This window comes from Populus alba, chromosome 1 (genome assembly GCF_005239225.2).
Source record: "Populus alba chromosome 1, ASM523922v2, whole genome shotgun sequence".
NCBI classification, from domain to species: Eukaryota; Viridiplantae; Streptophyta; class Magnoliopsida; order Malpighiales; family Salicaceae; genus Populus; species Populus alba.
Genome location: NC_133284.1, coordinates 48,047,386 through 48,062,167, shown reverse-complemented (window position 1 = coordinate 48,062,167; position 14,782 = coordinate 48,047,386). Strand labels below are relative to the sequence as shown.

At 37.4% G+C, this 14,782-nt stretch overlaps 3 protein-coding genes across 3 annotated transcripts; 1 reads left to right on the top strand and 2 right to left on the bottom strand.

Moving 5' to 3' along the window:
• Positions 1 to 4,829: 4,829 nt before the first annotated feature.
• Positions 4,830 to 8,192, bottom strand: LOC118063000 (transcription factor ILR3). The gene is made up of 5 exons (XM_035076901.2): positions 7,519 to 8,192; positions 6,608 to 6,670; positions 5,925 to 6,002; positions 5,677 to 5,839; positions 4,830 to 5,515 (listed from the first exon to the last, which is right to left on the bottom strand). The coding sequence occupies exons 1-5, from the start codon at positions 7,746 to 7,748 to the stop codon at positions 5,249 to 5,251; spliced, it is 801 nt and encodes a 266-aa protein (XP_034932792.1). The 5' UTR covers positions 7,749 to 8,192; the 3' UTR covers positions 4,830 to 5,248.
• Positions 8,193 to 10,438: 2,246 nt separating this feature from the next.
• Positions 10,439 to 11,998, bottom strand: LOC118063003 (thioredoxin-like protein CXXS1). Its single transcript, XM_035076907.2, has 3 exons — positions 11,825 to 11,998; positions 11,521 to 11,643; positions 10,439 to 10,782 (listed from the first exon to the last, which is right to left on the bottom strand). Exons 1-3 carry the CDS (start codon positions 11,924 to 11,926, stop codon positions 10,627 to 10,629), a joined length of 381 nt encoding a protein of 126 aa, XP_034932798.1. The 5' UTR covers positions 11,927 to 11,998; the 3' UTR covers positions 10,439 to 10,626.
• Positions 11,999 to 13,540: 1,542 nt separating this feature from the next.
• Positions 13,541 to 14,663, top strand: LOC118063002 (photosynthetic NDH subunit of lumenal location 3, chloroplastic). Its single transcript, XM_035076906.2, has 3 exons — positions 13,541 to 13,909; positions 14,042 to 14,328; positions 14,419 to 14,663. Exons 1-3 carry the CDS (start codon positions 13,633 to 13,635, stop codon positions 14,563 to 14,565), a joined length of 711 nt encoding a protein of 236 aa, XP_034932797.1. The 5' UTR covers positions 13,541 to 13,632; the 3' UTR covers positions 14,566 to 14,663.
• The last annotated feature ends 119 nt before the right edge of the window (positions 14,664 to 14,782 follow it).

Sequence of the window (14,782 nt, the reverse complement as noted above, 5' to 3'; positions counted from 1 at the left end):
AACATATTGCACCTGAATCAATTGTAAAAACATATCCAGAAGTGCTTTTCATATCATCAACACTCCCTGCCTAGTCACTATCTGCATATCCACTTAATTTTACTCCTCTTGACTTTGAGTACAAGATTCCAAGATTGGTTGTCCCTCTAATATACTTTAGGACCCTCTTGGCAACTCCCATGTGAACATTGCTAAGTGAGCTCATGAACCTTGACAGTAAACCAGCCGGGAACATCAAGTCAGGTCTTGTTGTTGTCAAGTATAGTAGGCTACCTACTAAACTTCTATATGCAGAAGGTTCTTCAAGTTGCTCACCATCATTCTTTGAAATCTTCTCATTTTGTGCCAATGGAGTTGCTACTTCTTTGCATGATTCAAGCTTAAATCTCTTGAGTATATCAACAACATATTTCTTTTGTGAAACAAAGATACCCAAGCTGCTTTGATATATTTCCATTCCAAGAAAGTAGTTCATAATGCCAAGATCATACATTTGTAAAACATCATGCATTTCTCTTTTGAATTCTGCCAGTAATTTGACATTGCTACTAGTCACTAGCATGTCATCCACATAGAGTGAAATTACTAGTTGCAGACCATCTTCATCTTGTTTCAAATACAAAGTAGCTTCATTTTCACTTCTCTTGAATCCCAGTTGAATCAGATGAGTATCAATTCTGCTGTATCAAGCCCTTGGTGCTTGCTTCAAGCCATAAAGAGCCTTGTGTAGCTTATATACTTTGTGTTCATGGCCAGTAACTACAAAGCCTTCTGGTTGCTGAATATAGATTTCTTCAAGGAGTATCCCATTTAGAAAAGCAGACTTGACATCTAAATGATACACTTTCCATTCCTTTTGACCCGCAAGTGCAAGTAGAAGTCTAATGGTATCATGCCTAGCAACTGGAGCAAAAGTATCACCATAATCCACTCCAGCAACTTGAGCAAAACCTTTAACAACCAATCTAGCCTTGTGTCTGAAAATTGAACCATCTGGATTGAATTTGGTTCTGAAAACCCACTTCACACCAATTTCCCTTTTGTTCTGAGGAAGTTCTGTTAATTCCCAGGTTCCATTTCTTTCAATGGAATCAATTTTTGACTTCATAGCATCAATCCAAGCTGGAAATCTTGCAGCTTCAGTGTAGCTTGTAGGCTCAGCATGTACCAGATTACATCTTTCATATAAATCAGATAAAGGTCGCACCTTAAGTATTGCTGTATTTGAAGTTCCTTCAATGTCTGGTTGATCTCCAGTTTCTTCTACTGTTGGTTCAATAGCAGTTGTGGTTGTGCAATCAACTTCCTTTATGTCCCACTTCCAGTAAGAATTTTCATCAAAATGAACATCTCTGCTAATCTGAACTTTAGCTGCACTCAAACTATATATTCTGTAACCTTTAGATTCTGTTGCATATCCCACAAATATTTGTTTTTTAGCTCTTTCATCAAGTTTCCCTCTTCTGGAAGATGGCACATGAAAATAGCACAATGATCCAAACACTTTGAGATGTTTGACAGTAGGCTTAACACCAGACCATGCCTCCAATGGTGTTCTGTCTTGAACGGACTTTGTTGGTAGTCTGTTGAGAAAGTAAACTGAAGTGTTTACAGCTTCAGCCCATAGAAACTTTGGTAGCTTCTTTTCAAACAGAATGCACCTTGTCATCTCTATCACAGTCCTGTTCTTCCTCTCTGAAACCCCATTCTGCTATGGTGAGTATGGAATTGTCAGCTGACGCACAATTCCAGCTTCTTGACAAAAAACACTGAACTCTTTTGAAGTATACTCTCCTCCATTATCAGTTCTGAGCTTCTTAATTTTCTGACCACATTGAGTTTCCACCATTATCTTGAAGTTGTTGAACATAAAAAGTGTTTATGACTTGTTTTTCAGAAAATAAACCCAAGTCATCCTACTGAAATCATCAATGAAGAGACTAAAATACAGGTTATTGCTTAATGAAGCTGTGCTCATTGGTCTATAGATGTCTGAATGGACTAACTTTAGCTTGTGAGTGACTCTTTTTGATATGCTTTGAGGAATGGTTGTCGATGTTGCTTCCCAAGCTCACAGCTATCACAAGTTTGGTCACTAACATGGATTTCAGGCATATCATTTACCATACCAGCATCATGCATAAACTTTAAAGACTTTAAGTTGAAATGACCATATCTTTTGTGCCACATAATACTCTCATCAACCTTGGCATAAAAGACATGCCCTTCAATTGCATCAAGCTTCAGATAGAAGTTATTACCATCCATTTTGAGTTTTGCTATCTCTAATCCATGTGTATCAGTGATAAAACAAAACCTTTTTTTAAAGGAGACTATATAACCATTTCTTAGCATTTGTGCAACACTAAGCAGATTTTAATCTATTTCAGGAATGTAAAGAACATTATTGATGATCTTTGTACCTTTTTTGGTGTTGATAGCAATTGTTCCTTTTCCTTTAGCCTGCACAACATTACCATTTCTCAGCTTGACTTTTGGTTGAATTGATTTATCAATGGAAGAAAAAATTGCCAGATGTTTGGTCATGTGACTAGTGCAGCCACTGTTAATGAGCCAAATATTCTATTCATGAGAACTAATAACTTGTGATGCCATAAACAAGTGCTCGTCATCCTCTTTTTCTTCTTCTGAAACATTTGCTTGCTGATGAATATGCTGTTAAGATTGTTTCTTCTTTGCTCTACAATATTTCTCACTGTGACCGAGATTATTGCAGAATGTGCACTTGAAAGAAGGTTTGTCTTTATACCAACAATCCTTCTCAGCATGGTTGGTTCTTTTGCAATGAGAGCAAGGTAAGTAATTTTACTTTCTTGAAGACATTTCAGTTTTTCCCTTGGTAAACTTGAAAGGCTTCTTTCGTTGCAAGTTTCTAGAACTCTTTTCTTTGGTGTTTGCTTGGAAAGCTCCTTCAATAGCCTCTTCATCTCTCATTTAGACTCTTTGCTCTTGTACATGAAATTTGCTGGTTAATTCTGTAATAGTGAGATTGTTCAGATCACAAGACTCTTCTATTGCAGAAATTTTGGCTTCAAACTTCTGTGGTACTGAAACCATGATTTTCTCTACCACCTTATAATCTATAAAAGCCTTGTCAAGAAGCCTCATTTGGTTTACAACATCCATTAATTTGCCAAAATAATCTTTGACAGATTCATTATCTTTCATTTTCATTAACTCAAACTCCCTTTTCAATGCAAGAAGTCTAACAGTTTTAACTCTGCTACTACCCTCAAATTCACCTTGAAGCTTGTCCCATACCTGTTTTGGTGTTTCCAAGTCCATAATTTTGGTGAACATGTGATCTGCAAGTCCAGAATGTAGGCAAGTGATGGCTTTGTCCTTCTTGAATTTTTCTTCTTCATGTGCCTTCATCTGAGCAATTGTGGGGTTTACTATCAATGTTGGTGGATCAGAATCAGAAGACACTACAACATTTCACAAGCCTTGAGATCTTAGATAAAATCTCATCTTGACAGCCCAAATATGATAATGCTCACCATTGAACATTGGAATTGCAGATGCAGAGTTGCTTGAGGTAGACATCAAATCAGTAGACAAAATAAATTACTAGTGTTTACACTCACCTTCTCTGTGTTTGACACTCAACCTTACCGTGTTTAGCACTCAAAAAACTTGCCCCACAGCCCGTAGGATAAAAGCTCTGATACCACTGTTAAATCTGCAGTTAAATGAATACTATTGAAATCTGCAGTTTAAATGAATAACAATTTCAGAGAATTTTAAAAGAGAGAAAGTTGAAGCTGAAAGATAATAATAGTTATAAATTAAGACTATCTATTTAAAGGCTTACAACCAAATTCAAAATACTATAAATTCTCAACAAACATGAGAGATTTATTGGATTACTACTAATTGCAGAATAATAGCAAAACTTCACAGCAAAATCTGTTATGAAGATAAAACCAAAGACTAAGTCTAACTGCTATCAAATGAGGCAAATTCTCAAAGATTCTAACAGTTCTCCTCTTCAAAACCCCATTTCGTTTTGAATATGACTACTAGCTTTGGGCAACAGTTTTGATATCAAGCAACGGCCAACTCTCTGGCGCCAAAAACACTGCTGCACTGAAGAGTCTGTGTTCTGTATTTCTGACTGAAGAAATGTCAACGTGCTCGACGTTGCTTGATGAGTAATGAGGTTGAAATGCTTCGATGCCTATGTTCTTCAATGTGGGACTCGGCCGGATGAATGGCTACATCTTTGGAAGTGTGAAGGGAGCTGGAGGAAGCCAAGGCGGAATGGATAGATAGAGAAGGACTTCTGAATTGGTGAAGGAGAGGCGAGGGGAAGGAAACATGGAAGTAGAAATGGACATGGTGGTGGTGGTGGTTTTCAGAGAGAGCCATATGTGGGAAGAGAGTTTTATGTTGTGGAAATTGTGTTGAACGATCAGTAGTTTTGAATGATTGGATGTGAGAATTTAAGGAGATTCGAGGCCATGAGAGTTTTTTTAACAGGATTGCAAGATTTTGAAACCAAGATCGTACTCGAGCTGCGAGCAGCATGAGATACCATGTCATGGCAAGTTGACTTCTGAGAAACAGATCCAATTTTCTTTCAGAGTTTTCTCAGAACGTTTGCCTGGAAAACGAAATTTAACCATCGAAATGTCTCATAACCAAAACTCCACTCGCTATGTAGATTGGATCCAGGGTGGGTGTGGGTGTGGGTGATGGATATAGTTATTCCAGGCTGGGTCGCCGAGACTCAACCATTACCATCCCTAGGAAACAGGGCACACGCATGCTTAATTCCACGACCATTGAGGACAAGAGATTAGTACTTAGCCAAAGTGAAACTTTTATTTATTCAAAGAAAGTGATACCCTAGTTAGCAGGGCCCCGAGTCCAGCTGAGGTTAAGGTGACCCACAGACTTTACCAGTAACAGGTGACCTAGAAGAAACCAGTGGATTTCTAAAGCCTAAGATTACATTGCAATCCCTGGTTTACAAGCTCAAGGAAACAACAGCTAAAGAACCCCCTACAAGTAGCCAAACCTAAAAGAAGGTTGCCAGACTAAACTTATTTAATTTACATGTAAACACCAGCGACTTCATAGAACGTCCAGATTGAAATACAATCAGTCAACCACCAAATCCAGTGAGAACTTCAGCAACAACTAATACAGACAAAACAATTACAAAATAAATGCACTTGTTTTGGTACAAAATACAAACCCAATTCATAGCAGGTCAGCCAATTTATGCAACTGGTGGGTGGAGCACATGATCTTGCGACGTATCCACTGCAGCAGGTGGCATAAACTGCCACATAGCGACTCCTGGATAACCAATGAACGGCATTAATTTGTTGCCAGGTGCTTGGCCTTGAGTAGCAAATGCAGCAGGGATTGCAGGAGGGGCAGGCATGAAGCTGGGTTGTGAGCTCATGGCTTTCAGCTGATGCTCCAGCTTCTCCTTCTCTGCCTTCAGCCTCTGCTTCTCATCACGAAGCTCAATCTTCTCAGCCTATGCAAGACAAAGGACAGTTCAAAAGAATTGCAGTAGTTGTATTAGGATGCAGGATATTATGCAAAGGGAAGAAATCAAATACGTGAATATATAACTAAAGCCCAAAAGTCCATCAAAAAAAAAAAAATAGAATTGGAAGCATATAAATGCCAAAAGACCTTTAATTCTTTAATCTTCTCTTGAAGACTTGAATTCGAGTCCCTCAACTTCTGGGCTTCACCTCGTAACTGAGTCACCATGCGGACAGCATCAACCAAAATAGCAGCCTTGTCTGTTTTGGGAGTTCTTCCAGGCTCCAAGATAGAGCCCAATTCTATAAACCTGGTAGACATTCCAAATACAAAATGTGAGTGCCCAGGGGAAGCAGAGACAGAGACAGAAGGGAAGAGAGAGAATAAGAGAGTACTTGTCATTCAGCCTATCCCTTCGCAGCTTTTCCCTACATGCTTTGGAGCTAGATGCACTACATGATTCAGATCTACCCCTGCAGAAAGGAAACGTGAGAGAGAGAGATGGGATAGCATCACTCCATGACATACTTGCTCCCTCCAATCCGCTTATTTAAAATGTAAAACAACAAATAAAAAATCCATCCATGGATCATGCTTTGGTAAATTCAGAACAGATTAACAAAGTAACAAATAAAAAATCACTTCATCAACTGCACTTAGAATAGAACATTAGGTTACATGATAACTCTAAACTGGTACTAAATGTAACATCATCTTCATGGTGCTTGTTTGGAAACACCTCCAACATACATAGGTCCCACTGGGGCGCTAGTAGCAACAGTAGGAGACAATTTGATTTATTGTCCTCGATTCTGGCATCTAGAATACCATTAGACCATTAATTATGTAAACCAGGTCTTTGCTGTCCTGTCTCAGCATAAGGGCATCAAAAGGTGGTTCGGATTCTCAATTTCAACTGCTAAAACTTTCTAATGAAAACACATATATGGGGATAAAGTTGTATCAGCTCAACATGATTAATAAACACATAATAATTAAGGTTGAATTCAGCAATGAACCCCACCCCTTCCTTTTTAAACAGAGTAGAACCGAGAGAGAGACAAAAGAAGTAATGTACCTCTTCTTGGAACATGGTTCCTTCTGCACATCACATTCCCCGAATGATCCATCGATTTCCACACTGCACAGATGATCACACATGCACATGGAAATATACGAGATGAGATGAATAACCACAAAAGCAACAAGAAAAAAGCCATCCAAATCAATTTAAGTGCTTGTTACAAGTATGCTTTTATATCCAAAACAAGAAGAGTATACATCACAAAAGAAAGAAAAGAAGCGAGTGAAAATAAATAAGATAACAAGGAACTTAGAATGGAACATTATAAACAGCCTTCAAGTGAAAAGAATTGCTCTCTCTCATTAATGGAATTGCTGAACACTAACTACCGAGCAAAAATGAAAAGCTGCCCGATTTAAACTACAAAGGGAAGTAAGTGAAACCTCGCTATTTGCAGGTATCAGACTTCCAACTAATACAAGGTGTCAAGAAGTGCCTAACCTCTCGTCCAATCGATTATACACAAATCAATCCTCTCACGATACAGCATAGTTATACTACAAGTTCGTGCGTAAATTATGCAATTCAAACTCCTACTACTTGGAACTGAAGCTCATGTAAGTAAAGCACATTAACCTCTAAAGACAATTCAAGGCAAATACACCCCACAGTAACCATCCTTCAAATCTCGGCCAAGCAATTCATCTAGCAATAAAAATGGCATCAACCACCAAATTCGCAGAGGAATAATTCAAAAGTCGTCATATTTTAAGCAATTACATAAGCCGATTTTAAAACTCACCTGACCACTAGCATTTACCAGGCACAAAACAGAATCTCACATAACTCTTAACAAACCCTAACCACTAAAACCCCTAAAAACTGTTATTTATTGATATGATCTAAAGCTAACAAAAACCCTAATCTAAAAGAGAGAGAGAGAGAGAGAGAGAGAGAGATCCTACCCGAAATTAGGACAAGAGACGGTGGCAGTGTGAGCAAAAGCGTTCATGGTTTGTTGTTTTTGTTGTTGTTGTTGTTGTTGTTGTTGTTGTTGATGATGATGATGGGGTTGAACAAGGGGTGGCCAAGAGAAAGCAGAGAAATTGGGATCTTGAGCTGGAATATTTATAGCATCCATATTTATGTATTGATCGTAGTCAAGCAGCAAAGCCGCGTTTCCAGGTGACACCATTTCTTCTTCCCTTTTCAATCTAATTAATAAATCAACCAATTGATTGATTGATTGATTGATTTTTCCTGGGAAACAAACAAACAGGAGGAGGGGAAGGAAGGGTTATGGTTATGGGTGTTTCCTTAGGTTTTGTTTATAGGGGAATCTTGGGGAGAGGCAGGAGATGATTATTTGATTGGTGGGAGGTGGGAGGTGGGAGGTGGCGTGCTGCTGCTGCTGCTGGTGGTGTTGAAGATTCCTTCGTTTTTTTTTTCTCGTTTAGCCAGCGTATTCTCATGCCCCTTCCGGACAAGGAGACCTTGAAACGGATTTCATTACCAGCAAGGATTCACTTCACGGAGAGAACTGGCCCATTGCCGCTGGACCGAACCCCTAGTTATTGCAATGAATTGGATTTGAGTTTTGGATTTTTTTTTTATTTTTTTCCGACAATAAAAGGATTAAAATTCAAGATTTTAAAAAATATATATAAATTACCTTGTTTTATGTTTAATAGGGCTACTTACCAGTTTATTAAACACTCTTTCCAAAGATCACATCATCGTTAAGAAAGAGTCTTCAATCTTGATCAGCAGTAAATGGGCGTTCCAATTATAGTTTTTTTTTTTTTTTTAAAAAAAAAGGAAAATGATTTGATTGGATTGAAATTGATAAAATATATGAAGATCGAACCCAGCAGGCAAAATTTGAAGATCATGATCACACGGTCCAATAGCTTGATAAGATTAATTGTCTTTGTATTCTTTATTATTTTATTTTTTTTAACCCGGGGTGTCCAGGCCAGCTTGCGCGCACCACAACTAATCCCTGGGTTCACTGAACATCCTACAAGCTCAGTGAGCATGTAAGGCACCATGGGGATAATAGGCATACACAAGTCTCTTCAACCACTAGGCTACAACCCCATGTATCTTTGTATTCTTTATTATTATTGTTGGTGGTGGTGGTGGTCTTATTAACAATATTTAAGAGTTGGGTTAGGGGAAAAAAGCATTAAACACTTTTTTTAAGATAAAAATTAATTTAAAAAATTCGATTAAATTTCTAGTTTTCAAATAATTATTTTTATTAATTTTAAAAAATTAGTCTAGTGATAAAAAATGTCATAAAAAATACTTTTAAAATGATCAATAAATTAGTTATTATTAAATAATTTTTAATATTAAACAGGGTGTAACAAAATACAGAACACTATAATCATCATTTGTTTACTGTAAGGATAACAAATTAATTCGAACTTGTTGGATACCGATATGTCCCAACATAAATTAGTAGGTATTTTTTGGATTAATTAATGAGGTATAAACGAGGTATTGATATTATTAAACTTGATTTGAAATTTATTCGAATCTAACCGAAATAAATATTTATATTTATAAAGTATTTATATTTTTTTAACATAATATAATATGTGCATGTGAATACAAAATATACTTAAAAATATTTACATGTATTTTTTTTTTTATTTCCTCTCTTTTTTTTTCTATCTAAGTTTTTTTTTTTTTTGGTCTTAGACAGCTACCTAAAAAATGAGATCCTCTGCGGGTCCAAATTAGGAAGCGAGTAATGTCTCTGGCAATTTTCATAGGTGGAGATAGGAATGAGATTCAACAGGGCTGAGTTGTAGGAATGCAATTGGCCAGTAATGATTTTCATACACATGTGATGTGATGGTGTGGGCATGGCATGGCGTGGCATGGCATGGTGAGGAGAGAGAATTGGCCTTTGGCCTTTCCACCTACCCCTTAAATGCTTCAAAACAATACAAAGGCAAGCGGGCCCCCCAAATTCCTTTGGTTTACACTAGCACGCGTTTTTGCAGCAGGTTGTAGGAACACCATTGCTCTTGTAACGTCAGCAAAAATATTTAGATTCTCTTTTTATATATATATATATATATATATATATATATTATTATTAAACTCCAAATAATAATTTAAATTTAAGAACTAAGTTGATTCATGACCTAGTCAAAGCTTGGTCAGAATTTGTAAATCTTTTTCTAATTTTTCTCATAATAGCAACATTTTAACTCTTTTTTTTTTTTTAAGTGTTATCCCATCCAAGCATAGTTTTAAGATGAGATCCCGTAGCCAACTCGGTTCAAGGTTTGGGTTCTGAGTTTTGACTGAATTATCTTGTTGGTCAGGTCATTTTTTTTTTTTTAAATATCAAAACGACATCATTTTAATAAAAAAAATAAATAAAAATCAACGAGTTTGCGGCCAGGTCAACCGGGTCGCCGGATCAACCCGCCAGGTCACATCGGGTTTTTTATTTCTTTATTTTTTCTTCAACTCGCCTGATTCCAACACCGGATCGATTGAGTCCCAGACCAGACTGGGTTTCAAAACTAGATATTCAAGCCGTCATCAAAACCTTGCTCCAAATAAACTTAATAATTACCCTGAAAAGGATCTTAATTCCATCTTTAAATGGAGAAGAAATCACCTTTTTTTTTTATTCCTCCCTAACAAGGTCACGAGCTGGACAGGCATATAAATGTGGTCTTGTTGGTGGGCATACTATATACTTGTCATTTTAATATTATTTGTTTACTATATGCTTGATGCGTTCATGCACTGTGTTCTTGCAAGTGTCTTCATTATCACGCTCAACAATGCTAGCGATCGATAGGAGAATGCTCGCATCCTCTAGCTTTTTCCCAAAAGGAGAAATAAGTGGGGAGAGAAAAGAAATGGCAATCTTTTTAACCATTGAATAGGGTTTCCAAGCCCTGAAAACAACAATCAAATTCAAGCAAGTCAAGCCCACAGATCACAGAGGAAATCTTCAAGTAAAACACTGCTAAACCCTTCATTTACAGCAAGTTCCTGTACAATCTTGAGGATGCCATGTTTGGCACCTTGTCCACTTCCTAGATTGCTTTGTACCCCTGAATAGTGTGAACAAAACCACCAATCCTTCTCTTTATCTCATCTGGATTTGCACCCACCAGCTTATCGACTCTAGCGCCTCCCATCATCAATAAAAAAGTTGGCATGGCCTTCACCTCCATCCTCGTAGCTATCTCCTGGTTATTTCATACGAGCACAACACCATTATTTATCAGAAATCACGTGACATGCATTGATATTAGACAATGTTTAGAGTCCATTATTGTGGCCTGATATAATAGTGCCTGGGACTAGATTATTGATGCAATAAAGAAGGAGGTTATTGCTTCTTTGGATGCTCTGTATAGAGTTTTATATAATTGTCCTTTTTATATTGGGTTCATAGATAAGGTTTTGTGAGCTTTGTGATTGGTGGGGTGCCAAAATAAGAAAAAAAATACAAGTCATGTGACGTTAGATCAGATTTTTGACTTATTTCATTTAAAAATTTAGGGTTTTTTTATTTTATTTGCCGTCATATGGATTTGATTTGTCTTCACTCAGTACAGTGCAATTATTGATGTAATGAATGAGATCCTGGATTGAACAAATTCCAAGTTTTAATACCAAAAAAATATTCCATATTTTAACCAAAAATCTAGCAGGTCAAAATCCCTGTTGCAGGCTTGCACATGTTTTGCTTTCCAATAACATGCAACTGGCCCAAAAGTTCAACAGCTTTAAGAATCAATTACCAGAGTTTGGAAGATAAAACGAGTCCATACACTTTTGTGAAACAGAGGAAGGAATCCCTAGCAACTGTGGCATGTCAGCATCAATTTCCATATGGTTGATGAGATTAATATGTGTGTGTGTGTGTGTGTGTGTGTGTTAGTTTAGGATTTTAAATGGTTATGTTGAACAAATTAATTTACCTTAACTTCATCAACATCCACAGAGAGAAACAGAATATGTTTATAGTTCGAGGCTACTTCCTCAAAGAAAGGATTCATGGCTACTGAGGGCATGCACCAACAAGCTGTAAAGAGCACCACCACCTGCAGGGAGCCAAAAGGAAAGGCTAATTCTTTTTAATTTTTATAAAATTCTAGCCTCTAAAATGATAACTTCTCTGTACAAAAGCTGGCGGAATTGAGTAGAATTTCTTGAAACGTAGATTCTAAGTAGCTGGATCATCAATACAGCGGCACGCATGAAAAAAGAGAGAGAATTACTTACAGGGCATTCTTTACTGGTAGCTTGATTGATGAAGAAATCCCATGATTTCTCCGAGTCTATCCTGACAACTCTAGTCTTAATGACCTGTGAATCTCCAGCCATCTTTTCTTCCCTTTCTGCTCTGTTGCTCTTATGGTCTACTTTATAGAGGCTTGGATTAGCTATTGAGTTCGGCAAATTTAACTCGGGATGCTGCTTGTTTTTTTCTATTTGGTTTAGAATCAATGCAATCTCCCTTTGAATAAGACGTGGCTGAATCGATAATATTGGACCCACTTTAGATTTTAGTTATTCTAACATATGTGGAAAGTAGTTCTGCTTTATCCAGTTAATCATGCATCTTTGAAATTTGTCTAATGATCTTCTTAATGTCTAAATCTCCATCCTGTAATTATTTGTCTCTCTCGAAGTGTGAACCTTGATGAATCATGAACAATATTTTACCGAAGTAAAAGAAATCCAGTGTCATCAAAATTAAGATGGCCTTACCTGGCTTACAATACGTTGATTGCTGCAATGGTGAACTCTGTGTTGACTTTAAGGATTGCAGGATATAGGAACTCAAAGTCAGTTTAAGTATTTTACTTTTGTTTTCTCATTTCTAGTTGAGTTTGTGGGATCCAGATCCTCCCTTAATTAGTCATCTTGATTGATCATAGCATTTGTTGACTCAAGCTCAAACTCCCAATCTTTCTCGATCCATTGCACGATCTTCCTCGTTTTAAGGGAGATAATTAACGTTGTAAAATGAACTATTTAGCTTTATTCAATTCTTGATGATGCAAAGATAAGACTTAACTACAACCAATCAAGAAATTATGGATGTATTCAAACAAGTTCTGTAGTAAGCTGACGAAGGTTGTTGGTTCTATCAATATTCTTGGCATTACGTGTCGATCTAGTAAGTTGATATAGAAATCCCGTCGTCCTCCCACTTCCATTAGCTTTTCTATTTGGATGGGGAACGTCTAGAGTTTAGCTTTGCTTTAGCACAAATGTCAATGAATTCTGCTTCTATAGCCCACCCATGTTTTCCCCTCAGCTTCTATATCCATAAAAGGGGCTCGGGATTATCCTTGTCATCATCATCATCCTGATACTGAACTGACAGAACGTAGACAGTATCTGCTGTCCTGTCCCTCCTACGTAGGGCTTGTTTTTATAACAATATATGCTTGCTTCTGTCTGCCACATGAGATTGTTGGAAATAGGTTTTATATGTCTACTTGACCTCTTGCTGCTAAAATATACAATGAACATTGCGAGGATAACTCTTAGCATTTAGTTGATATAATACCTCTGCATAGAGCATCCTAGATTACTAGGCTTCCTCTTGACCTTGGACTTGAAGAATGAAGATTCCCCTGGCTCAAATCTTGGTTTATGATTCTTGCAACTCAGAAATGAAAGTTTTTATGCTCCTCAGGATGAGTAACACACAGATTACCGCTAAGCATCTGATAAAAGGGTGGATAGGAGTTGGGAGGTCTAATATGATCTATTTTAACACTTCAAGGTCTGAAATCTGCTACATTTTTAGAATATAGACTGTAGAGATGGTTGTGTCCAAAACACAAGGGCATAATTGAAAAGGCTATAACTAGTTTACCACATAGTGAAGAATGTGCTGAAGATGTAGTCTAAAATTTAAATCCCAGACTAATTGGGGGGAAATGCCCAAACTGTCCTCTGTGAGGATATACTTCTGGTGGTCACGAGTAACCAATACTTCCTGGAATGGATAGAACACAAAACCTAACAAAGAACTCATTACAGTTGCTCAGAGTTGCCACTCTTCACACTTCAGAATGGCTCATTTAACAAACTTAAATGGAATCACTGAAACCCTGCCAGCCATACCAAAACTTATCAACTTGCAGAAACCTCAAAGAAGGATGAAAATAACTGGATTGCTAGGCAAAAAGCCGGTTAATCTTCGAGAGAATTCGTTTCAAACTACAAGAAGACTAGCTTTAGGCCTTGCTTCAATAGCTCTCATTGGAAATCCCAGTACCGGTGTCTCTCTCGCGGAGGATAATTGGTGGGCTCGTGATATCCCCTTGCCAGTGCCTTCTGTGGAGAACAGTAAGCTTTCTTATAGCATCACGTCAGAATGCTAAGTTTCTCATTCTCTTGTTACAAAAATGTTGCCCGAGTGTAGAATTCTGATATGTTCCCTTGATATTGCAACCATTCATCATTGTTTATGTAGTGCAGAACTTGCAAATGAGGAGACAGGCACACGTTCTTTTCTGAAGAAGGGAATTTATATGGCAAATGTTGGATTACAAGGTAGCGCACGTAGGGTAAAGAGATATGCCTTTGATCTCTTAGCTCTGGAGGATTTGATAGGACCAGACACCCTGAATTATGTCAGGAAATACTTGAGAATCAAGTCCACCTTCATGTACTATGATTTGGACAAGATTATCTCTGCAGTTCCTGTAGATGACAAGCAGCCTCTTACTGATCTGGCTATCAGATTGTTTGACAACTTCGAAAAGGTGAATCAATGGTTACAAGCAGAGATTTTTCTCTAATTCTCTTGCACAACTTTCTTTGAACTAATTGTTCAGTTTCTGATTCATTGACAGCTTGAAGATGCATCAAGGAGGAAAAACCTGCCTGATACAAAATCAAGTTATCGAGACACAAAAGCACTTTTGCAAGAGGTCATGCAACAGAATCCAATTGATCTGAAGAGTAAATTTACCTATTACCCGGATGAACTTCAAAGCTAGTTGAGCCTTACGGGTGATGAAGAAAATATATTCACATTACAGTGTACTTTCTATTTATTCTTAATTTGCAATTTAGCCTTCCCACTTACATTTCAAAATTCCTCGTGCATTTTTAGGCAAATGGCAAAACTATAAGTTATTATGTAAGAACATGAAAGAAACTAGGAATTAAGCAAGTACATCAGTGTGAACAGGTAATTACAACAGAATTTCATAA